The sequence below is a fragment of the Canis aureus genome, chromosome 3, assembly GCF_053574225.1.
Source record: "Canis aureus isolate CA01 chromosome 3, VMU_Caureus_v.1.0, whole genome shotgun sequence".
Lineage (NCBI taxonomy): Eukaryota > Metazoa > Chordata > Mammalia > Carnivora > Canidae > Canis > Canis aureus.
This window is the reverse complement of record NC_135613.1, coordinates 42,279,816-42,305,374: the sequence shown is the minus strand read 5'-3', so window position 1 is coordinate 42,305,374 and position 25,559 is coordinate 42,279,816. Positions and strand designations below refer to the sequence as shown.

The 25,559-nt window shown below is 36.6% G+C and overlaps 1 protein-coding gene across 5 annotated transcripts in view; it reads right to left on the bottom strand.

The window, feature by feature from the left end:
- ALG6 (ALG6 alpha-1,3-glucosyltransferase) overlaps positions 1-25,559 on the bottom strand; it is a 63,219-nt gene that overhangs the window by 8,772 nt on the left and 28,888 nt on the right. For 4 of the 5 annotated variants that reach the window (XM_077892093.1, XM_077892097.1, XM_077892094.1 and 1 more), the window contains 9 exons: positions 23,203-23,292; positions 21,960-22,048; positions 18,960-19,042; positions 18,248-18,312; positions 15,099-15,284; positions 14,388-14,523; positions 11,949-12,034; positions 10,039-10,123; positions 6,982-7,052 (listed from right to left, as the gene is read on the bottom strand). In XM_077892093.1, coding sequence (XP_077748219.1) covers positions 6,982-7,052; positions 10,039-10,123; positions 11,949-12,034; positions 14,388-14,523; positions 15,099-15,284; positions 18,248-18,312; positions 18,960-19,042; positions 21,960-22,048; positions 23,203-23,292 — 891 coding nt within the window. The remainder of the gene's footprint in view (positions 1-6,981; positions 7,053-10,038; positions 10,124-11,948; positions 12,035-14,387; positions 14,524-15,098; positions 15,285-18,247; positions 18,313-18,959; positions 19,043-21,959; positions 22,049-23,202; positions 23,293-25,559) is intronic. The other variant, XM_077892095.1, reaches the window with a different exon arrangement.

Below are 25,559 nucleotides of genomic sequence, written 5' to 3'. Positions count from 1 at the left end.
TCATAATCTCATAATCCCAACAGTTCCAACCTACTCTTGCCTAATGACCTTGCCTTCCACTGCATTAAAAAAAATTGAAGCAATTAAAAGAACTTTCACAGATGCCACCATCACATCTACTCTATTCCCAGCATCTTTACCAATATACCCTGTTCCTTTATATTAAAATGAACTTCTCCTGCATCTTTCCAAAGCCAGCCCTTCCAATTTGTGCTGTAACTCCTATCCTATTTCCCTTTCCAAGGGGCAATTGCCCCAACTCTTAACCTCCCTCCTGTATGATCATTGTTCACTCTTTATTGACCATTCCCACACCATCATTTCTCCTATCTTAAAGCAAACCTCAGTTGACTTTTTTTTAAGATTTTATTTATTTATTCACGAGTGACACAGAGAGAGGCAGAGACATAGGTAGAGAGAGAAGCAGGCTCCATGGAAGAAGCCCGATGTGGGACTCAATCTGGGGACTCCAGGATCATACCCTGAGCTGAAAGGCAAACACTTAACCGCTTATCCACCCAGGCATCCCTGACTACTTTATCAATTATTGCTCTCCCCTTTTCAGCAAAGCTCACCTGAAGAACTGTCTACCTATCTCACACCATATACAAAAGTTACTCAAAATGGATTAAAGACCTAAATATAAGAGCTAAATCCATAAACTTCTTAGAAATAACATGAGAGTAAGTCTGTATTACCCTGGCTTTGGCAATGGTTTGTTAGATACGACACCAAAAGCTCAAGCAACAAAACAAATAATAGATAAACTGAACTTCATCAAAATTAACTTTTGACAGTTATTAAAATCTTAAAAAATGCTCAACATCACTAGTTATCAGGGAAATGCAAATCAAAACCACAATGATGGGCAGCCCGGGTGGCTCAGCGGTTTAGCACTGCCTTCAGCCCAGGGCCTGATCCTGGAGACCCGGGATCGAGTCCCACATCAGGTTCCCCGCATGGAGCCTGCTTCTCCCTCTCCCTCTGCCTGTGTCTCTGCCTCTCTCTCCTCTCTGTGTATTCTCATGAATAAATAAATAAAATCTTTAAAACACACACACACACACACACACACACACAAAAAAAAAAAACACAATGAAATACCAATTCATACCCAAGGATGGGGGGGGGAAAAAAAGGAAAAATAACAAGTGCTGGCAAGGATGTAGAAAAACTGGAAACGTCATCTATTACATTACTTGTGGAAATGCAAAATGGTATAGCTACTGTGGAAAAGTTAGATGATTCCTCAATCAGTTAAATAAAGAATTACTATATAACCCAGGAATCTCACTCCTGGGGATAGACTCAGAGAGTACTGAAAACAAATGTTCAAACAAAAACCTATGCAGGAATATTCATACTGTCACTAGAAACCCAAATATTCATCAAATGATGCATGGAGGGCAGCCCCGGTGGCGCAGCGGTTTAGTGCCGCCTGCAGCCCAGGGTGTGATCCTGGAGACCCGGGATCGAGTCTCACATCAGGCTTCCTGTATGGAGCTTGTTCTCCCTCTGCCTGTGTCTCTGCCTCTCTCTCTCTCCCTCCTCTGTGTGTGTGTGTCTCTATGAATAAAAAAAAATTTCAAATGATGCATGGATGAACAAAATGTAGCATCTCCACACAATGCATGGGCATGCATGAGGATGAACCTTGGAAATACTATTTTACATGAAAGAGGTCAGACACAAAAAGCCAAATATTGTAGGATTCCAATTACATGAAGTACCCAAAATAGGCAAATCCATAGAGAAAGTAATTAAGTGGTTACAAGAACTGAAGGATGGGGAGTGACTGCGTAAAGGGTACAATTTCCTTTGGGGTGATAAAGATGTTCTGGAAGTAGACAGTGGTCAGGGTTGCAAAGCATTGTGAATACTGGTGTATTTTGGGGATCCCTGGGTGGCGCAGCGGTTTGGTGCCTGCCTTTGGCCCAGGGCGCGATCCTGGAGACCCAGGATCGAGTCCCACGTCGGGCTCCCGGTGCATGGAGCCTGCTTCTCCCTCTGCCTGTGTCTCTGCCTCTCTCTCTCTCTCTCTCTGTGACTATCATAAATAAAAAATAAAATAAAAATAAATAAATAAACTGGTGTATTTTGCCACAATTAAACAAAATGATCTAGACCTATTAAAAGAAAAATTAAAAGAAAATGATCTAGACCTATTTTCAATTTTTCTCTTCTCATTAGTTCTCAAATCCACCCTAATCAGGCTTTCCCCTGCATCACTCCATCAACATTATCCTTGTCAGAGTCACTAGTGACTCCCATTTTGCTAAGGCAAATGGTCTATTCTCAGACCTCATCTTATTTGAGTGGTGGCATCCAATACAATTGATCACCTCATTTTCTTTTCTTTCCTCAGCTTTATTGAGATATAATTGACATATAAAATTATATAAGTTTAATGTATACGACACAATGACTTGATAGAAGCACAATGATTTGATATAGGTATATATAGGTATATAATAATGATTATTGCAATAAGGTTAGTAGCACATCCGTCAATTCAGTTACCTTTCATGTGTGAGCGTGCACAGTGAGAATTTTTAAGATCTATTCTCTAAGCAACTTCCGAGTATATAATACCTGTTAAATATTATGTACAGCCATCATGCTGTACATTGGATCCCCAGAGCCTATTCATCTTAAAACTGTAAGTCTGTATCCTTTGACCACCTTGGCCCATTTTCCTCCCTTCTCCCCTGCCCAGCAACAACCAATCTACTTTGTTTCTAGGAGTTTCTATGATTTAGATTCTTTATTTATTTGAGGTCACACAGTATTTATCTTTCGCTGTTTGACTTATTTCACTTAGTATAATGCCCTCATGGTTCATCTACATTGCTGCAAATGGCAAGATTTCTTTCTTTTTTATGACTACTATTCCAGAGTGTGTGAGAGAGTGTGCGCAGTGTAGTGTTTATCCATTCATCTGTTGATGGGCATTTAGGTGGTTTCCATGCCTTGACTATGGCAAATAATGAACATGGAGATGCAGATACCTCTTTAGGATCATGATTTCATTCCCTTCAAATATATACCCACATATGGGATGGCTGATTATATGGCAGTTCTATTTTATTTTTGGAGGAACTTCTATAGTGCTTTCCATAGCTACTATACCAATTTACATTCCCAGCAAGAGTGTACAAGTGTTCCCGTTTCTCCTCATACTTACCAGTACTTGTTATCTCTTGTCTTTTTAATAAGAGCCATTTGATAAGAGCCATTCTGACTGATAGGAAGTAATATTTCATGGTGGTTTTAAAGATTTTTTTTAAAAAATTCATACGGAACAGAGAGAGGCAGACATAGACAGAGGGAGAAGTAGGCTCCCTGCAGAGACTCCGATGCAGGACTTGGTCCTAAGACCCCAGGATCGCAACCTGAGCCAAAGGCAGACGCTCAACCACTGAGCCACCCAGGTGTCACTCACTGTGGTTTTGATTTGCATTTTCCGGATGATTAGTGATGTTGAGCACCTTTTCATGTACCTGTTGTATAGCTTCTTTCAGAAAATATCTATTAAGGTCCTTTGCCCATTTTTTTTTTTTTATTGAGTTGTATGAATTCCTTATGTGGGATATTAACTCCTTATCAGGTATATGGTTTACAAATATTTTTCCCATTCCATAAGTTTCCTATTCATTTTGTTAATCATTTCTTTTGCTATACAGAAGTTTTTTAGTTTGATATCACCCCAGTTATTTATTTTTCCTTTTCTTCCTTGTGTTTTTGGTGTCAAATCCAAAATATGATTGCTAAGACCAATGTCAAGGAGCTTCTTCACTATGTTTTTTTTTTTTTTAATTTTTATTTATTTATAATAGTCACAGAGAGAGAGAGAGAGAGAGGCAGAGACACAGGCAGAGGGAGAAGCAGGCTCCATGCACCGGGAGCCTGACGTGGGATTCGATCCCGGGTCTCCAGGATCGCGCCCTGGGCCAAAGGCAGGCGCCAAACCGCTGCGCCACCCAGGGATCCCTTCACTATGTTTTTTTATCTAGGAGATTTATGGTTTCAGGTCTTATATTTATGTCTTTAATCCATTTCAAGTTAATTTTTGTGAATGGGGTAAGATAGGTGACGTCATGTCCTTATATAATTTCTTCACTCAGGACATCAACTCTCGTGGCTTTTCATCCTGCCTTATTAGCCATTCCTATTTGCCTCTTCTCCTAATACCCCCTAACATCGTGTGGCCCAGGACTCAGTCTCTGGTACTCTTCTCTATATATACTCACTCCCTTGGTGATCTCATTCAGTCCCATGATTTTGTCCTCTCTACTAACAAACTACTAAATTTGTTTCTCCAGCTCAACTCCCCTTAAGAACTCCACTCATGGGCAGCCCGGGTGGCTCAGCAGTTTAGCGCCGCCTTCAGCCCACGGCGTGATCCTGGAGACCCAGGATCAAGTCCCACATCGGACTCCCTGCATGGAGCCTGCTTCTCCCTCTGCCTGTGTCTCTGCCTCTCTCTCTCTCTCTCTCTGTCTCTCATGAATAAATAAATAAAATATTTTTTAAAATTTTTAAAAAAATAAAAAGAACTCCACTCATATGTCCAATCAGTTGACTCAGTATCCAAACTGATAGCCAAAGATCTGTCCAATACTGAACATGGGATCCTCATACCAGGTCCGTATCTAGCCTAATTCTGTTTCACCTGCAGTCTTCCCATTTCAGTCAATTGCTATTCTGTCCTTCCAGTTCCAAGCCAGAAATCATGGACACACATTTGATTTTTCTATTACATGTTACACACAAATCATCAGGAAGCCTCCTGGTTCTTTTTTAACATCGACAATGACCACTTCTCACTTCTTCCACTATTAATATCTTGGTCCCAGTACCACCATCTTTCAAGTGGATTATGATAACAGCCTCCTAAATGGTCTCCATGTTTTCTTGCCCCATACAATCTATTCTCAACCTGCAGCCAGAATGATCCTTCAATTTTTTTTTAACATTTTTGAGGTATAATTAATTTACAAAGAATTGCACATATTTAATGTATATAATTTGATAAGCTGAGTGATCCTTTTAAAACACCAAGTCAGACCATGCTTATTCCCCAGCACCCTTCCATGACTCCCCATTTCCTTTGGAATAAAGCCAAAATTCCTAATGTGGCCCACAAGGTCCTATAGAATTTACATGTCTGTTACCTCTTCAACTTCACCTATTACCTCCCACCTTTGACCACTCCGCTCTGGCCACAATGGCCATTCTATTGTTCACTAAACATACCAGGCATACTCTCATCTTAGGGCTTCACAGAGGCTGTTCCATCTATAATGTTATTATCCCAAATATCCACACAGCTAATTTCCTCAACATCTCCAGTCCACTCAAATATCTCCTCAATGAGGACTACCTTGACACCTATATTAAAATTACAACCTATACTTGCTCCTGTACTCTCACCTCCAATACTCCCAATTTCCCTAATCCTGTTTTATTTCTTCCTCATGGCCTTTATTACCTTCTAAAACACTATTTACTTTTATCTAATTATTAGTGTCTATCCTTAAGAATGAAAGCTAAGAAAGTAGGAATTTCTGTGTTTTGTTTATAGATATATACCAAGTACACAGAACAGTACCTAGCAAACAATAGGCACTCAATGAATATTTATTGAATGAAATATCTAATGATAGATTAGGTAGGACCAGATCAAGAAAAACTTTTAATGCTGACTTTAAAATATTTTATCAAAATTATATTAAAGCCATGCACTGGGGGCGCCTGGGTTGAGCTCTGCCTTCAGCTCAGGTCATGATCCCAGAGTCCTGGGACTGAGCCCCATGTCTGGCTCCCTGCTTAGAGGGGAGCCTCCATTCTCCCTGCTTGTGAGCTCTCTCTCTTTCAAATTAATTAATTAAATGAAGCCATGCATTGCTATAAATAGTCTAAGTAGAGTTGTAGAGTAGGAACTCCCAGAAATTCAAGGCCCAAGAGCTAATCTGAGTGGTCATATTACAGGTCAATGAATGGGCTTCCTTAGTATGGGGTAGAAAATCTGGAAAAAATATACATACTTGAAAGCAAACTTTTCCATAGTTCCATCCCCTGGCATTAGGAATTTGTGGAGGGTCAGCCAAGCTTCACATAATAGTGGTAGCAACTAAATCAGGTTTAGACTTTGGGGGATGAAACTAAGGTGTCCTCCTGGTCTGCAATGATATGAGGCTATTTAGTTCCAAGCAAAGAAGCCTTCCACATAGGCAGCTTACTATAAAGCTCTGCACTGAGTTTTCAGTACAAGACTCCACTTAATAAAAGCAATCCTCCCTGCCATTTACCATTGGTTATTCTGTACATGGATCTTCCATAGGAACCTAGCAAACACAAGATAAGGGGTGGGATTGATCTAGGGCAGGATTCAAATATTCCTATGTGTTCCGGGCAAATACTATTTTAATATTGGGATAATATAGCCCCACTGTTACCCAGTTTCTGTGATAACCAGTAAAAAATTGTAATGCTCTTAAAACAAAGTAGTCTAATTAGGGATTGCCAATAGGGTCTGAACAAAGATTTTAACAAAAGAAACAGAAAGGAGTCAACATATGAAAGCCCCTAAAGAGGTGAATGAAGAGAACAGTTATTAAATAGATGTGGAAATGAATGAACTGAGAAAGGCAAAGATGACAAACAGGCTCCAATCTGAGGAAAATCTCTTTGGTTTATTCAATTCTTTTATTATCATATAAAAATATATATGAAGAAACAGAAATATGTCAGTAATAATTCTATGAAACTTTCAGCTTAAAATACTTTATAAAGTAAAATTAGAAGAAATCATTCTGGAAAAATATAATTTTGTGAATAATTTTATGCAACTACATAGTAACATTTGTGTGGTTTTGTTTTTGGACTTAGGTGATTATATGTAGCTAGTAAATTTATGTATATATTATAAACACATAATAATAAATTAACAAAACACATACTTGAAACATTTTTACTTACAATGATACCAAGAGAATGGACTTTTCATGTACTTGGAAAGAAAATAAAAAGAATGACAGTGCACAGCTAACCTTTAAGGAAAGAGGGGGGAGAATGAAATAACTTAAAAACTATAATAGCAGTTTAGTTATGAATCTAAATAAAAATCATCTTAAGTAAAATTTTAAAGCTTAATATAGTTTCTATCTAGAAGGAAAATATCTACACAATACTAATATACATAATATTTTATTCAAATATAGTAAAACATTACTTGAAAAAATAATGATTATAAAGCTATACTTAACTATCTAAAACAAGTTCATTCAGACTCAATCATTAATAAACAAAACTACTAAACACTTCAGACGTAACAATCGGACCTTCATCCTTCCTTGGAATCTTGGACAACTTAAAAAGCACTGAAGAACAAGGTCAAAATATAAAACTGTCAAAACAAATCTATTTTAGTGTTCTTAAATGTACATTTCAGTAAAATATATTAAATGTTTTATAAAGTAATCATTGCTATTTGGGATTTAAAATGGAAATGACTTAGATCTATTTTCAGAGGTTTATGATCTGCATATTACACATCTATCTACACACATCCAATCCAGAGCAAATCCTATCTATATCACCTTCTAAAAATAATATCCACCCACTTCTCTCCATTCCCCTCTGCTGATGGTGAGAGAGGAGTGGTCTAAGCCACACTCCTCTTTCTCCTGGACTACTGCAATAACCTCCTAATTGGTAACATCCTTGCTTCCTTACAGTCCATTATGTACTCAGCCACCATACCAGATCCTGTGAATTTCCCTGTTTAAAATCCTCCAATAGCTTCCCATTAACACTGAGAATAAAATCCAAACTCTTCTCTGGGTCCTGCCTTCCTCTTCCAATCTACTGTCTCCCTCACTCACTTCATACCAGCCGCTTCAGACTGTCCCTTTATGTGCTGAAAATGTCAAATGTGTTCCTGCTTTAAGGAAAAACTTCATTTTATCAAGTCAGAGCACAGATCTTGTGAATGTTCCTTCTGGCCATTCAGCTCAAGGCTCAAATGTCACTTCCACAGAAAGGCCTTCCCTTATTCAATCTAAAGTAGCGCCCTCTCACCAAACCCCACCAGCACTCCTTTCATATTACACTATTTTCTTCATAGCCTTTATTACTCCCAGATATTTTCTGGTTAACAGATCTATTTTGTTTATTGTCCTTCTCCTGCCACTAGCGTACATGGCCCCAATTAAGAGAGCAGGGATGTTAGCTGTCATTCACTTACATACCAGTACCTAGAAAAGGACCTGGCACATTAGAGGGTACACAAAAAATACTATTTGAATAAATTAAATATAATCATTTTGCTGCTATATATCTATCAAAACTCACACTATCGATTACCTCAATTATAGACTTGTATTTAGAAATAATTCAATCTGTATTGAAAGGAAAACACTTCAAAATAATTATAATGGAAAAAAAATAATTATAATGGGAAATGTTTTCAAAGTTCTCAGAAATATTCAGTAAGAATTCAAAACATCAACAACAATAAGAATCATTAATATGAATCTTTTTAGTTTTTAAATATAATAGTTTATATTAAAACATAGCAAACAATAAAGTTAGGAAATTAAGAGAAAAAAAATGTTTTTTCTGGCTTATTATCCTAAAAGTAATTACCTCTAATACTGCTACAGTTACTCAAATTCTGAAATTCCATTCAATTATCTTTGAAATATACCTTTATTTAGCATGTTATTCCCTAGAAAAATAACATAATCTTATGTAAGCTTGCAAATATTTCAAGTTAGGCCTAGTAATCAGAGCATTACTATTAGTCCTTCTATTCTAAAAAGTCCTATAGAATATTAACAGTAGATGACATAGAATGCTTAGAGTTTATTCTCAGAATGAAATGAGAAATTGTCAATTTAAAAAAAAGGCAATAAAATAGAAAAGAGGAACATGAAATCCTTTTCGCACCGTGGTACTCATGCACTTCTGAAGTATTTTACTATTATACTGTGTTCTGGCCTGTTTTTGAAATGCAATGTAAATAAGTGGTACACCACCCCAAAATTGAAACACTAATTTCCAAGATATCATCCCCTTGTAAGTCCGCTAGACTTTTGTTTTCATAAACTAAATTTTCTTGATTAAAAGATATTTTAAAATGTCATTTTAAAGACCAAGGCACAAAGGAATTAAATTTTAAATACCACAGAAATACAACCAGTGAGGAATTTGTAAACCCACTTAGAGAAGCCCAAATTTGTAGGAAGTACAACCAATTCATCTCCAAACACACACAAGTCATCTTCCCAAAACAGATCTGTCCCCTCTCCTCAAAAATCTTTTTTGGCTTCTCTGGCATACAAATCAAACTCCAATTTTTTCAACCCAACGTTCAAAGTCTTACCCAATTGGATCCTTTTCGACTCTTATCTCCACTATATCCTTTCCTAAACTCAACATACACACACACACACACACACACACACACAAGTCACACAAATTGCATTATTTAATTGCTATTCCCAGCATTGCCTATCCTTTACCACCACTGTATCTTCAAGCTCTTCCTCCTGCCTTCAATCCTCTTCTGCTATATAACCTTCTATTCCAAATCTTGCCCAGCTTTCAAATTTTGGCTCCAATCCTATGTACTCTAAGAAGCTGTCTAAAATCTGCCCCCAAAGTAATACCTCCCTCTCCCACACTATCACAGCACTTAATGTGTAACTAATAGAACTTACTAATACCATCTGCTTAATAGCATAATTATTTGAACATGTCTATCACTATTCTTTTCTTATTTGTATTCCCTCATTAACTAATACAAAGCAGAAATTAAATAGCTGTTGAATTAAACTGAAAGATTCTGATTATCCAGCCTAGTATACAACACAGTACCAAAGTATGTCAGACACCCAGTAAATGTGCACCAAATAAATGAATGTCTTATTTCCCAGTCCAGTAAATCTCGTTCAGAGCAAGAAAATAATTATCTGTATTTTTAAAAGATCAGCTGCAACAAGAATTAAATATATAAAGTAATGAGCAACTTACCAGAGTAAACCTGAATCCTTTGGGAGAGGGCTGAAGTGTTAATTTTATACATGCAGGAAGCAGGCTCAAAAATGTAAAACAAAAGCTAAAAACATGAATAAAAATAAAACATTTGTTTTTTTTTTTTGTAAAGGCATATAATTAAAACAAGGAAATATTTTTTATTATAAGGATCACATTACTTACCAACTTAAGTTTATTTCAAATGAAAGTTTTTTTAAGATTTATTTATTTATGATAGAGAGAGAGGCAGAGACACAGAAGGAGGGAGAAGCAGGCTCCATGCCGGGAGCCCAATGTGGGACTCAATCCCAGGACTCCAGGATCGCGGCCTGGGCCAAAGGCAGGCGCTAAACCGCTGAGCCACCCAGGGATCCCCTCAAAATGAAAGTTTTTTCATTTATTAAATGTAAATTTAATACCAAGTAACATTTAAATAAAACCACATATTGAAATATTGTAATATATACATGATTATATAATACAGAAAAAATTACAGTGCTTATGTTATTTATAGAAAAGATATATAAAGATAGATAACTAAAATGAATTATCAAACATTCAAAAGTAAGAAAACACTACCAGGCATAAAGAGACAATATATGTAACACAAACATTCATGAAATTTAATCACAAGAGAATCTCTCACAAAAGTTGATTATCTGATTTTCCAGCCCATGGCAAATCAGAAAGAACAAGTTAGAAAGGGAGTGAGCAACTGCAAGAACTTCTCCTAATGATGGCTGATAGGCAGGGAGGAAAAAGAACTCAACAAGCAGAGCAAGCTGGATCCATTTAGTACCATGGCAAACAGTTTTTGAAAGGCCTAAGGACAAGTATCATAACACAATACAATAACTGGTGTTCCCACTGTTGGTGGCTTTGTGGTGTGCCAACTTGGCTTGACTGAACTATGGCTCCCTGAATTCTCTCTCTACTATGCTCCCAGCTACAGTGGGCTACAAGGGATATTCTCAACGGAATTCAACAACAGAGAGAGGCAGCACCCATTTTGTAGCATACACACACACACACACACACACACCTACCTTCTCTCGGTTACTCAGACACTAATCTTGGTGCTGCTGGGATGAGATTTCGCAGTTGTAATGAAAGTCCCCACTCAGTTAATTTTAATTTAATCAAAAGGGAGATTCTTGGATGGCCCCACTTAATCAATTGGAAGATTTTTAAAAGAGAGCTTAGGGCATCCCTAAACTCAGATTCCAAACAGCAACTAGGTTCAGACTGACTGTTCTTCCTTCCCCTTAGATATTGCTTCATGAATGCCTGCCTTCTGGACTTCCGGTTGGTTCAGTCAGACCCCACGATTATATGAGCCAATTCCTTGTTAATAAATTCTCTCTCTCTCTCTCTCTCTCTCTCTCACACACACACACACACACACACACACACTCCTCCTACTCATTCTTCTCTGGTTGAACTCTACCACTGAAAATCATGACTCTTCAAGATAATGTTTAATCGTGTTTAGTAGACTTTGTTTGAGGAGGAGGGAAATACAGAACAATCCAGAGAGATTATCATGTAATGTATTTCAAATAAAAGTTTTGGTGTAGGGACACCTGGGTGGCTCAGTGGTTAAGCATCTACCTTCAGCCCAGGGCATGATCCTGGAGTCCCGGGATCAAGTCCCACATCAGGCTCTCCGCATGCAGCCTGCTTCTCCCTCTGCCTGTGTCTCTGCCTCTCTTCCTCTGTGTCTCTCATGAATAAATAAAATCTTAAAAAAAAAGTTTTGGTGTGTAGAGGGATAGGTTTATGTTATATGGAACACTGACTAATGAAGACCACCTCGTTTCCTAATGACACCAGCTAAATGAACTATTACCATAACACTTTTAGAGAACAGTTTATACAACACTATATACAAACTTTGTATCTCTCACCTGATTATTATCTGGATGTGATGTGGCAAAATATCCTTGATCTTCAGAAAGACGCTGAAGCTGCACCAAATATTGGCTACTTTATCCTTAAAACAGATTTGTTAGTTTTACCTTCTGATATAATTGAAGGAAATATTAATCTCTATCAAAGTACAGCCAGCCCATAATCTCTAAATAAACTTTTGAGACACAAAGCTTTTGTTCACAATTTTATAAATAAGTTGCTTAAACTCTCTAAGGAACACACACACACACACACACTCTCTCTCTCTCTCTCCTTCTCTCTCTCTCTCCACGTTCTGCAATGGGAGTTGACCTAAATCACTAGCCAACCATAATCTAGACATTCCAAAGAAATGTTTGTTATTTTTCAAAGAGCAGCACACTACCCCTAATACTTAAGTTATTCATCTTTGGAAATTTTTCCAGGAAATCTTATTTCCTAATTTGTAGAATGTGTGTTTTCTGACCCTTTTCATCACACACCTGAAATTATCTCAAGTATAATCTACTAGCAACTCACAATGACAAGAGTTAATTGCTAATAAATCAAGGCATTTAAAGACATTAGCAGTTGTGGTAGGATCACTTTCAAAATTAAATTTGTAACTACAGCTCTCTGCTTGTGAAACCCATCCTCTACACAGCTGCTTAACTCACAGCTGTGTAAGCATAACATCAAGAAAGTAACTATCACTGACAACTGTACCATCCCACTTCCCTCTGTCGATCAAAGAAAAGGCTCTTCAGATTTTGAGGGCAGTAAGTGAACAGAGGTGGCCAGCAACACTATCAAACATGTATGATACCCATTTTTATGATTATCATGATAAATGCTATTTCTGAAGTGGAAAGCAAGGCAAGTAACAGCAAATAACCAAGCAGCTTAGATGGGGAATTAGTTTTTCTTTCTTTTTTTTTTTTTTCAAAGATTTTATTTATTTATTCATGAGACACACAGAGAGAGAAAGAGAGAGGCTGAGACACAGGCAGAGGGAGAAGCAGGCTCCATGCAGGGAGCCCGATGTGGGACTCGATCCCGGGTCTCCAGGATCGTGCCCTGGGCTGAAGGTGGCATTAAACCACTGAGCCACTGGGCTGCCCTAGTTTTTCTTTTTATAAGTTTTAAGGTTAGAGGAAATATAAAGAAGTTAACACAATTTTCAAGATTCAAACCACAGTTCTGCCAAGTACAAGCTACATGAATCTCTGACTTCAGTTTTCTGATCTGTAAAATGGATAGAGTAGCTACCTCAGAGCTATTATAAGATTCGAATAAAATTACATGTGAAGTGGGACACCTGGGTGGCTCAGCAATTGAGCATCTACCTTCTGCCCAGGGCGTGATCCCGGATTCCCAGGATCAAGTCCCACATCGGGCTCCCTGCATGGAGCCTGCTTCTCCTCCCTCTACCTGTGTCTCTGCTTCTCTCTCAGTGCCTCTCATGAATAAATAAATAAAATCTTAAAAAAAAAATACATGTGAAGTATGCAGCACCTGCTAAGTAAGAGTGGTGACAAAAATAGTGATTTTTTGTGATTATCAGCATCAGTAGCACCAGTATCTCCATCAACACATAAGTCATATATTCCTGTTCCATCATGACACCAAACTCTTTCTTGATCTCTTTCAAACTGCTGGTACCATTCTCCTATAGATCCATTGAAAGATAATCTATAGCAATTTATATATTCAAAAATTATAAATATATATATGAAATATATATATGTATTTCTACTTTTTAAAAGAAATGTTTATCAAAAGCAAATTACCTATAAATATGTTGTCTCTAACCTTATTACAAGGCCTTTCTGTTTCATAAAAATGGTTTGTTTAATTTAATTACTAAATCTAAATCATCAAATTATCCATGTAATAAAAGTTTAACAAGAGTGATTAAGCTAGCATTAAATGAAATGAAAGATTCTCATTAAAAATCACAATGGATGAAAATTATATATGAATTATGAGATCTTACTGAAGCAAACATGATTATTAGTTTAATAAATAATTTCCTAAGACTAAAAAAGAAAATATAAACCAAAAACTACAGAATGTTTAACTTTGTAGCTGCAACTTCTCATGCTGTCTTTCACCATAGATTCTATTTCATTAGAAAAATATATAACTGAATTATGGATTTCATGATAGCATAAATATTATCTATTCACTTAATGTACTAGAAAATGCCAGCCAAGCTAGAGGTCATATACTGGATTAAATAACTGGCAAGAAATGACTCCAAGGAGAGCAGCTGAAGTTACTATTCCTTGTATTGTCTTCTATATGAAATCCCCAGAGGCCACAGCAAAGGTAGTGTTAACAGAAAGGAATGATACTGGACAATAAATTTAATTATAAATAGAAAAAAAAAGAAAGAAAGGAGTGAGAAGAAAGGTTATTTTTTTTTTTTTTGAGAAGAAAGTTTTTAAACATACCTCAAATAATCCACGATCAACTGGGAAGAGTCTTCTTAGAACTTGCAGCGTTTGCTCCCTTTCTGTAAAGAATGGCAGCCAGCAGAGAATGAAGGAAGCCACAACTGTACAAGCTAGCTTAATTAACAACACGAACCTAGAACAGAAATAAAGGTACCTAGTAAGATAGGGAGAGGTTAATCATTCTGAGAAATCAGTCTCAGTCTCACTAAAGATAATAAATACAAATGCATAGTAATGATAAATCTATGCCACTAACAAAGGTTTAATATGGGAGTCTACTCAAATCAGAGTTCACAATTATTAAAATGTATAAGCTCTCCAACAAAAAGACTATCACCATCTTAATTAACATTTAACTTTTACGTCTTTCCAATGCAGCCATGAAGAAAAATGTCAAATTAGAATGTATTTCTAATGAGTATAAAATGTAATATGCTCTAAATGGGTGAAATCCTATAGCAATGTTCTAACAAGCCAATCCACATTACCTCCAGTAAATGTACATTGATCAAAATATTTCTCTAGTTAGGAAGATTTAAGTAAAATAATATAGAACATGACTTAATCTCTCTTCCAACTCACCACACAGTCAACACACTAATAAGAAATCACATAAAGGCAAAATGAAAGACCACCTTCATCCTAGTAAGTATGCCAAATAAATTCTCTGAAGTACTTTAAAAATTCTGTTATTTAAAAGCCACTCACCCCTTTCCTTTCAGGCCTTTTTTAAAACACTTGCCAAGTAAAAAGCAAAAAAATGGCAAGGAATGGTAAAGTTCCATCTGTTTATAATTTATAGCTAAGCAAAATGCCAGTGAGCCTAGTAGGTCCCAGTCACAAGATACTCCAAGAACACCCCACAAAGCAAAGCCAAGACTCACAGAATTATATATGTTTCTATGTCAAGGAAATTATCTCAAAAATTGATAGATCTTGCATTTTATAGAGAATATTTAAAATCTTTAAAAAAAAAAGAGAGAATATTTATTATGTAATTTTTAATTTTTAAAAAATCTTTATTTATTATTTATGATAGACATAGAGAGAGAGAGAGAGAGGCAGAGACACAGGCAGAGGGAGAAGCAGGCTCCATCTCAGGAGCCCGACGCGGGACTCAATCCTGGGACTCCAGGATCGCGCCCTGGGCCAAAGGCAGGTGCTAAACCGCTGAGCCACCCAGAGATCCCCTGATTTTAAAATAATATATAATGAAAGTTATTTCTAAGAAATCAAAAGTACTGAAGTGATAAATTATTAAGAAATTGTATATAATGGCCTCAAATATATTAAATTGACTGCTAAACAGAGCAACTAATTTGTTTAGATTTAAAAGACCACTAAATAGTTAACACATAGCTTTGTTTCTGCTAGACTATTTCACAATGTTAGTATAATATAACAAAATCTAGAGAATAAAACAATGATTCAGAGTAAAACACACACACACACTTTGTTGATATCATCACTTTCCTCAGGGTCATGAGATCAAGTCCCTAGTAGAGCTCTGCCTTCTGTGAGGAGTCTGCTTGGGATTCTCTCTCTCCCTCTCCCTTTGCATCTCCCCACACTCGCATGCATGCTCTCTTCTCTAATAAATAAATAAATCACTAAAAAAAGAGGTGAAAGCTCTAACATCTATCTAATAATAATAAGCTCAAGAAAGAGTAAAATGAGAAAATCTACAAAGAAATAATAGCATTTTCCAGAACTAAGGAACAGGAGTCTTCAAAATTAATGAGTCATGAGAGTAACCAAAACAATTGTTGCAAACACCTCTACCTAAACAAATTATTATTAAATTTCAGAGCCCAAAAAGTAAAAAAAAAAAAAAAAAAAAAAAAAGTAACAGCAAAAACAGTAACAACAGATAATAACAGCAATATATACTCATAGAGAGCTTAGTATCTCCCAAGTACTATTTTATTTATAAATAATAATTACCTCAATTCTCAAAGTAAGCATACAAAGTGGGGTGCCTGGCTGGCTCAGTCAGAAGAGCACTGACTCTTGATCTTGGGGTTGTGAATTCAAGCCCCATGTTGGGCACAGAGATTACTTAAATAAATAAGTAAACATTAAAAAAAAAGCATACAGAGTAAGAGTAATTATTATCCCTATTTAACAAATGAGGAAAGTATACAGTGGTTAAAAAATGTGTCCCCACAAAATGACATAATCCCAAAAGCTTCAAGACTTTGAATTTAATCACAGAGGAAATGCCACGACAAATTCACCAGAATGGTTAAAATGAAAATGACTGATAGTTGATGAAGCTGAGTACCTGGAAGTCCCACATCATTTCCCTCTCTCTCTTTTTTATTTAAGATTTTATTTATTCATGAGACACACAAAAAGAGGCAGAGACATAGGCAGAGGGAGAAAGAGGCAGAGGGAGAAGCAGGTTCCCTGTAGGGAGCCCAATGTGAGACTTGATCCCAGGATCCCAGGATCACACCCTGAGTCAAAGGCAGACACTCAAAAAAAAAAAAAAAAAAAAAAAGGCAGACACTCCATCATTGAGCCACCCAGACATCCCTGTGTTTTCTCTTTTATATAAAGTCCAGCAAAGGGGGAAAATTAAACTATAGGATTAGCAGTTAGTATGTGGCTATCTTTGGGGAAGGAAAAGAGAAAAGTACTTGGGAGTTGTACAAGTGAATATAGGCAATGTTCAATTTTTTGACACAGGCAATAGTTTGTCAATACACTGAGCTACACGTTTATATGTTGTGCACTTTTCTATATAAGTATTACATTTCAAAGTAAATATCATTTTAAAAATCGTGTAAACAGCTTTTTTCTTATCAGTGTTTTGGATATTATCAGAGTATCAGATGGCCACGATCCCAAAATGCAAAGCAAACAAGTCAACTAGGAAAGTGGACCAAAGAAGGACTCTGATTTAAATCTTTTCCAAGTCCTTTGATAAATACACATTAAATTTGTTATAACTAAAACAGATTGGCTTCAAAAGGAGAAGCTAGGGCAGCTCGAGTGGCTCGGCAGTTTAGCGCCACCTTCAGCCCAGGGCCTCATCCTGGAGACCCAGGATCGAGTCCCACGTCGGGCTCTCTGCATGGAGCCTGCTTCTCCCTCTGCCTGTGTCTCTGCCTCTTTCTCTCTGTCTCTCATGAATGAATGAATAAATAAATAAATAAATAAAATCTTAAAAAAAAAAAGAAAAGAAAAAGCTATTCATTAATCATGTTGCTGTGGACTAAGGCTTTTTTTTTCCTTTTAGGACAGCTAGGAACAGACAGTAACAGTTAATTAATACATCCAAAGACACACTGGAGAGCCATGTCCAGATTTATCAACTTTCCTCTAAGATCTGTTTGAATGTTCCTTATTTTACATTTCAAAAAATTACACACATAAAATCCACATAGATTCTAAATACTCGATTTTAGTTCCCCGAAGCTTGCATTTACCACTATCTGTAAGAGAAACATCTTGCTTTAACACTCGAAAAACTTTAAGACTCTTTTCCTTTTGTCAGTGCTGTATAACGTTTACAAAAGATAGAAGATATGTGAAACCTCTTTAGAATGAGGAGAGCACAACCATACTTAGCAACCATACTCTTTTTCTAACTCTTCCAAAGAGCTAATCAGTGACCAACATTTTGTTGACAAGCCAAAGAGCAAAAAAGAGCAAGTCTACTTTCAATAAATCTGTACGTTACCCCTTCAAGTAAAAGCCTAGTGAAAAGATTCCTTTCCATTGTTGTGAAAAATAGTTTATGTAAGCAAGTACCCTTTCAAACAGGACATTAGTGGATGACAACATTATACACATTGAGCCTAGATTTCAAAATATGCATCTGACTTCATTTCCGAATTAGTAAAGGATACTGAAAATGTCCATAGTCGATAAGAATAAGGCCTGGATACAGCAATATGCATAAAGCATTAGCAATCTGTAAAGAAAAATATTGTGAAATAAGAAAGTAATGTTACTCAAATCAAACAAGGTAAAATTGCTGTCTGATTTAACACAGCGAATGTTTCCCATTAACCTCCTATTTAATAAAAATATTCCTTTTTATAAAACAATTCTCTAAATACTAAAGTTTTCATGGAAGTGATATGATACCTCCGTAAAATGGAAAAAAAATCACTAAAGGGTATTTGTCAGAAAAAGCACTCTTAAGACATACAAATCAAGTAAACTAATTTACTGATTAACCTGTATAAAATGACCCAAAAGGATATCTGTTTAATAGGAATAAGAGAATAGTCAGTGACTTTTCAAAATGCTTTCCAGTTTAGTTATCCTCCCAAGCCAATTCAAAATTCAGTTTTACCAGTAAAGTCATAATTAGCATGCTGTGCAATTCAGTAGTACAGAACTTCTCAAATTCAGAGCATCTTATTACTAGAATTGAACATTAAAATTATTAGTCTAAGGTAAATTGATGTTTTCTAAATGAAAGGTAATTGACAAAAGAATCACTGTTCTACAATTGCCTATTGCCCAAAGCATGGCTTCTGTAAGCTCTATACTTTAATAGTTAAGCAAATCAAACATTTCAGAAATGAAATTTCAAGTTGCTTTAAAACTTACCTTTTTCTTGGTTGAGATTTCTTTTAAACAACAACAGTATAAAACCACTGCAGGTATATAAATCAGCAAATCAGCAATGAATACTGAAAAAAACAAATCATTTCAAACATGAGTCCATTAGGATTCATAATAACCTATTCAGTGCCGTCCTTCCCCCGCCTCCAACCTCAAGTGGGAATTCTGTTAACAGAAGGCTCTCACCCACTCTGGACAATGCCTTTACATGTCTAGCCCCTTCCATTCATTCCCTTCACCTGTGCCTGATTTCAACTGCTATGGTGCTACAATTATGATTAATAAGAGTCTCTTAATTTTCTCTAACAAATTCACAAATTAAATCAATTAGGTGTATCCAAAATTAATTCCGTCTTTGCTCTGAGACTTAAAAATTAAGAATACTCAAAGGAACACACATTTTTTTCCCCCAGTATCTGTATACTCTAAATTTTCTGGTGTGAAGTATACCTCAAATGTGGCAAATTATACAAGAATCCTTCTAAATGTTAATATTCATAAAAACTGCATAAACTTTTACTAATTTGGAATGTTCAGTCCCTCTAGAACAAAGAAAAACAAATATAGTAAGTTCTTCAACAGTACAACATAGCTATCCAAAGAACCTATTTTTTTCTTGTATCACACTAAATGTAGTGTCCAGAATAAGATAAGCAACAGTAAACTGTCAGTTTTAGATGCATGCAATCTATTTTTAGCCCTAAATGCCACATTTAAGATGACACTGAAAAAAATGGAATATATTCAAAGGAGCACAACCAGAGGCCTCAAACCATAATCACATTCAACAAGCTAGCCATCTAAGAAGTAGTTAACGTATCTAAGAGTACTTAACCCGGAGAAGAGGTGACTTCAAATGTCGGTAGAGTGTTAGGTATACAAAGGATCAGACTTGTTCTATGTAGCCCAAGGAAACAGAACCTAAAGTGATGAGTGGAGGTTCAACATAAGAAGGAAATGTTTAGGGGTGTCTGGGAGGCCCAGAAGGTTGGGTGACCAACTCTTGGTTTCCAATCCAGTCATGGTCTCAGGGTCCTGAGAGTGAGCCTCATGTAGGTTCCATACTCGGCAGGGAGTGAGCTTAGGATTTTCTCTCCCCCTCCCTCTCCCCCTCCCTCCACTCACAACAGTACATGTGCACCCACCCTCACTTTCTCAAAATAAATAAATAAATCTTAAAAAAAAAAAAAAAGAAGGAAATGTTTAATGACTGGGGCTCTCTGAAAATAGAACAGAATGTTTCTAAAGATTGTGAGTTCCCTGTATATACAGGTGTTGGTTCAGAAGTTAAATAATCTTCCAGTGAGCATGCAGTTCAGAGAGGATTAAAGCACTGTCGGGTAGGGTTTGGGGGGCAGCAGAAAGAAAGATAGTCAAGATAATCAATTGGGGCTGAGATTCCATGACTGGATGAATGATAAAGAGAACAAACTCTGACTAAATTTAGACTAATGAAGGAAAAGGCAGCAAGGAGTATTAAAGTCTAAGTCATGCTAAGCTTTTAAAGAATCTAGGTGGGGGACGCCTGGGTGGCTCAGTGGTTGAGCATCTGCCTTCCATTCAAGGGGTGATCCCAGGGCCCAGGGATCCAGTCCTGCATCAAGCTCCCTGCGGGGAGCCTGCTTCTCCCTCTGCCTATGTCTCTGCCTCTCTCTCTGTTTCTCATAAATAAATAAAAAATCTTAAAAAAAAAAAAGAAATCTAGATGGGGGGCATCTGGGGGCTCAGTCAGACTCTTAATTTCCGCTCAAGTCATGATCTCAGGATGGTAAGATCAAGCCCCTCATCAGGCTCCTCACTTAGGCTCCATACTCAGCATGGAACCTGCTTGAGATTCTCTCTCCCTCTGCCCCTCCCCCTGCTCACACTCACTCTAAAATAAATAAATCTTAAAAGAAGAAATCATCATCATCATCATCATCATTATCAACATCATCTGGGGCACTTGGATGGGTCAGTCAGAGGAGCACACAATTCTTTTTTTTTTTTTTTTTTTTTTTTAAATTTTTTATTTATGATAGTCACAGAGAGAGAGAGAGAGAGAGGCAGAGACACAGGCAGAGGGAGAAGCAGGCTCCATGCACCGGGAGCCCGACGTGGGATTCGATCCCGGGTCTCCAGGATCGCGCCCTGGGCCAAAGGCAGGCACTAAACCACTGCGCCACCCAGGGATCCCTCACAATTCTTGATCTCAGGGTGGTGAGTTCAAGCCCACATTGGCTGTAGAGATTACTTAAATAAACTTACACACACAAAAAAAAAAGCTTTAAAAAAAATCTAATCTCATTACTTTCAAGCTCTTAGAATGCTCAATAAACATTTGTTGAATGGATTAACTAATTTAGCCAAAATGTACAGCAATACAATGTATAAAATACAACCAAAAGGTTTACTTTAAAAAAGGTGAAAGAGATTTGGAATGAAGATATTAAAGCAGCAGAGTGGCTTAGTCCGTTGGGTGTCTGACTTCTGGTTTCCACTCAGGTACATGATCTCAGGTCCTGAGACTGAGCCTCCCGCGTTAGGCTCAGCACTCAGCATGAGTCTGCTTGAGATTCTCCCTCTCCCTCTTCTTTCGCCCCTCCCACTGTTCACATTCTCATGTTCTTTCTCAAATAAATAAATAAATCTTGGAGAAAAAGATATTAAAGTACAGCTAAGCAACTAAAACTTCAATTTATGGCTATCTGACCTCAGATAAGTTATTAGCATCACTTAACTGTGCTTCTGCTTCCTCAGATTAAAGTAAGAATAATAGTATTTGGGTATTGAAAGAATTGAGATAATAATAAATGTAAAGTACCTACAATGATTCCTTTTTATCGTTTTTTAACATATATACATTTGGTCATGTATTATATGTTTATATGTATACTTACAGTTATACAATATTACAAGTAAGAACAATAGAACTTTTTATCAGTTTGTCCAAAATTTTAAAAATCAATATTTGATTTAGAAAATCAATGCCTATTGCTCTTTTACCTGTAGTACGCATGAAGAGCTTATGTGCCTGACTCTCATATCCACGTGATGAATGGAGTTCAATCCAGTCTGGATTTATGAATTTTGCCCTGAAAATCAACGCAGATATACATATACAGTATTACTCATCACTTTTAGCAATAATAACATCTAAGAACATATGAATCTATCTTAAGAAGTGGCCATTTCTCTTATTAAGTGAGAGAATCGAGGCTTTATGCTTTACTCTTTATTTAATCATGTGAAAGTGCTTTAAGCTATAACACAGGGTCTACCTCACTCACCTTCCAAAACCATGTAACAATTCGTGAAAAGCCCTACGTTTACAATTCTTTCAGGATAAAAACAATCTGATGTGTCACATTTCATTCATTCATTCACTCATTCATTCATTTATTTTATCCTTTGGTTACTACTAAAGGATAACAGTTGACAATAATAAACAGCTAATTATAAATCCTTGAATAAAACTAAACATAATTGTTAAAACTTTTCAACCATATTATATTATTCTGAATACTGAAAAGTATATCTGAGTATCATGAACTTTAGCAACTAACTTTTAATCCAGGAAGCTAATTTTTACAAAATATAAATGGTCTATTCCAGAAAAAAAGCTTTGCTATATACAACTAACCATGACATATTTGTGAGTAATCCATGTATAATTAGTAGTATCTCAGTTTCAACACAAAGATAGATTTTTACATTTCTTGTCTACAGCCATTCTACCCTGAATGTGCTGATTGCATCTGATCTCAGAAGTTAATAAGCAGGGTTGGGTCTGGTTAGTACTTGGATGGGAAATTTTTACATGTCTTTTAGCCTGCCCACCAAAGAAATTATGGAAACATTCAAGCTTTGATAGTTAACTATTGGATTGCAACTGATTTATAATCCAATTGCAAAGGTATAATAAACCACAATGTAAAAGTAGCTACAAACATCTATCCCCTATTCAACAAAGCCAGATCACAATGTTTCTTTACTAAATCTGCTAAGGGCATAAATATTTAGTTACATTAAGGAAGAAAACTGGGGCATCTGGGTGGCTCAGCCAGTTAGGCAACCAATCTTGATTTAGGCTTAGGTCATGATCTCAAGGTTGTGGGGTCAAGCCCTGCATCGGGCTCTGTGATGAGCCTGGAGCCTGCTTAGGACTCTCTCTCTCTCTCCCTTTGCCCCTCCCTGCTTGTGTATGCTCTTTCTCTCAAAAATAAAAAAATAAAGGAAGAAAACTTACACATATGCACATAAAAGACTATGATAGGCTGTAAGAGGTGGATAATCCAATCCCCAATACTGCAAATTGTTATCACTACTGTTAAAATACCTGAAAAAAAAAAAGACAGTAACATTCCATTAATTTTCAAGAAATAGATTTATACTTTAACATCTCATTTAATTAAAATGAAAAAATGTCATGCAAGGTAAAAAGAATTCATCTAAACTTTTGTCTATTCCCCTTCACTTAAAATTGTTCGTGAAATCACAATTAAAAGCTTTTGAGTTAAGTAAATAATTTGTTGTCTAAACCAAGATACTCTTGAGAGTAAAAGAGTGAAAGAAGTTATTAATAATTAAGCCATAACAAGAAATGTAAACCAAGATTGTCCCCAGCAAACCAGAACTTATTGTCATTCTATTAATAGAGTAAGTTGATTATATACAACAAAAAAAATTCACAGCAAAAAAGACAATTTACTTCTGATTATCTAACAAATTAGAGAAGCAATAAAAAATCACAATTTTAAAAAGTAAAAATATTGGCATGCCTGAGTGGCTCAGTCTGTTAAGCATCTGCCTTTGGCTCAGGTCATGATCCTGGAGTCCTAGGATCCAGCCTCACTGCTCAGCAGGGAGCCTGCTTCTCCCTCTCCCTCTCTGTCACTCCCCTTGTTTGTGCTCTCTCTTTGTCAAATAAATAAAAACCTTTTTAAAAGTGGGAGAGGACAGCTGGATGGCTCAGTCAGTTAAGTGTCTGCTTTCTGCTTAGGTCATGAACCCAGGGTCCTGGGATGGAGTCCCACATTAGGCTACCTGCTCGGCAGGAAGTCTGCTTCTCCCTCTGCCCCTCCTTCCACTCATGCTGTCTAAAATAAACACATAAAAAAAATAAAATAAAATAAACACATAAACTCTTAAAAAAAAAAAGGTAAAAATATCAGTGCCAAAGAGCACACAAAGATTTGATTTATGGAAAGAGAAATACCTCATGGAACAGGTAGACTTTTTTTAAAGATTTTTAAGTAATTTCTATACACAACACAACGTGGGGCTCAAACTCACAACCCTGAGGTCAAATTGCATGCTCTACCAACTGAGAGAGCCAGGTGCCCCAGAACAGGTAGACTTTTAATAAGACTTTAAAAACAATAGGAGGGCAGGTGGTGGGGGTGAATGGGTGACGGGCACTGAGGGGGTCATTTAACGGGATGAGCACTGGGTGTTATTCTGTATGTTGGTAAATTGAACACCAATAAAAAATAAATTTATTATAAAAAGAATAAAAAAATAAAAATAAAACAATTCAACCAACTTATAATGAGAGCTTATTATATGCAAGATTTTATGAATTGAAAATGAAAACTAGGTCTAACATCCATAAATTAATTGTCTCCTAAAGTTAGCCAGAATACGAGGGTACTATATACAATCACTATGACTGAAGAAAGGAAAACTAAGTTTACATAAACAGATTTCTTAATTATATCCTTTATAACTAAGGAGCTTCTTCTATCCAACTTATTTTCAGTCCTAAGAATAATTTACAGTAATGGAGACCAAACTATATAACCCACAAATAATCAGTGTTCATAACTCATTTCAAATGGGTCACAATGTTTTAGTGTCACAATCTCTTAATTTGGGATTATAATTTTTTTCTTTTAAATTAACATTCAGGGGACGCCTGGGTGGCTCAGCAGTTGAGTATCTGCCTTCAGCTCAGGGCATGAAGCTCCAGGGATCGAGTCCCACATCAGGCTCCCTGCGTGGCGCCTGCTTCTCCCTCTGCCTGTGTCTCTGCCTCTCTGTCTCTCTGTGTCTCTCATGAATAAATAAATAAAATCTTTTTAAAAAATTAACATTCAATTCCATTAAATAATCTATTGTTCATCTTCAGAAGGTCTGCTTTGCTTAGTCACATAAAATGTACGTTTGTACAGAAGGGATGGGGATTAATAAAATGACCAATGCATGCTACACAGCCAAGAAGCCTGAGCATAGGGTACTACAGTATGTACCATCTAGTAGTACTTGTCTACTCCAGGAGCAACATCCATGTGAACCATCTAGGTCCTATATCTGCTGGAACTTGAAGCCAAGTAGCAGTAAATTCAACAATCTCCAGGTTATTTGGAGTCCCTTTTGACAGCTTGATTCTGGGAAACTGGACTTCTTTGGTACCCTCTGCAGACAGGCACCAATTGTGTTATTTCCAAATTCGTCTTATTACCAGGCACACTGGCACAAAGTCTTATTGCATCTACCTCCCAGAGTTGTTGTAGGATCGGGTTAAATACATAGAGCTGTTAAATCACTGCCTAACAAGTACAGAATAGTAGTTCTAACTGCCTACTAGCTGCAAAACTACTAGAA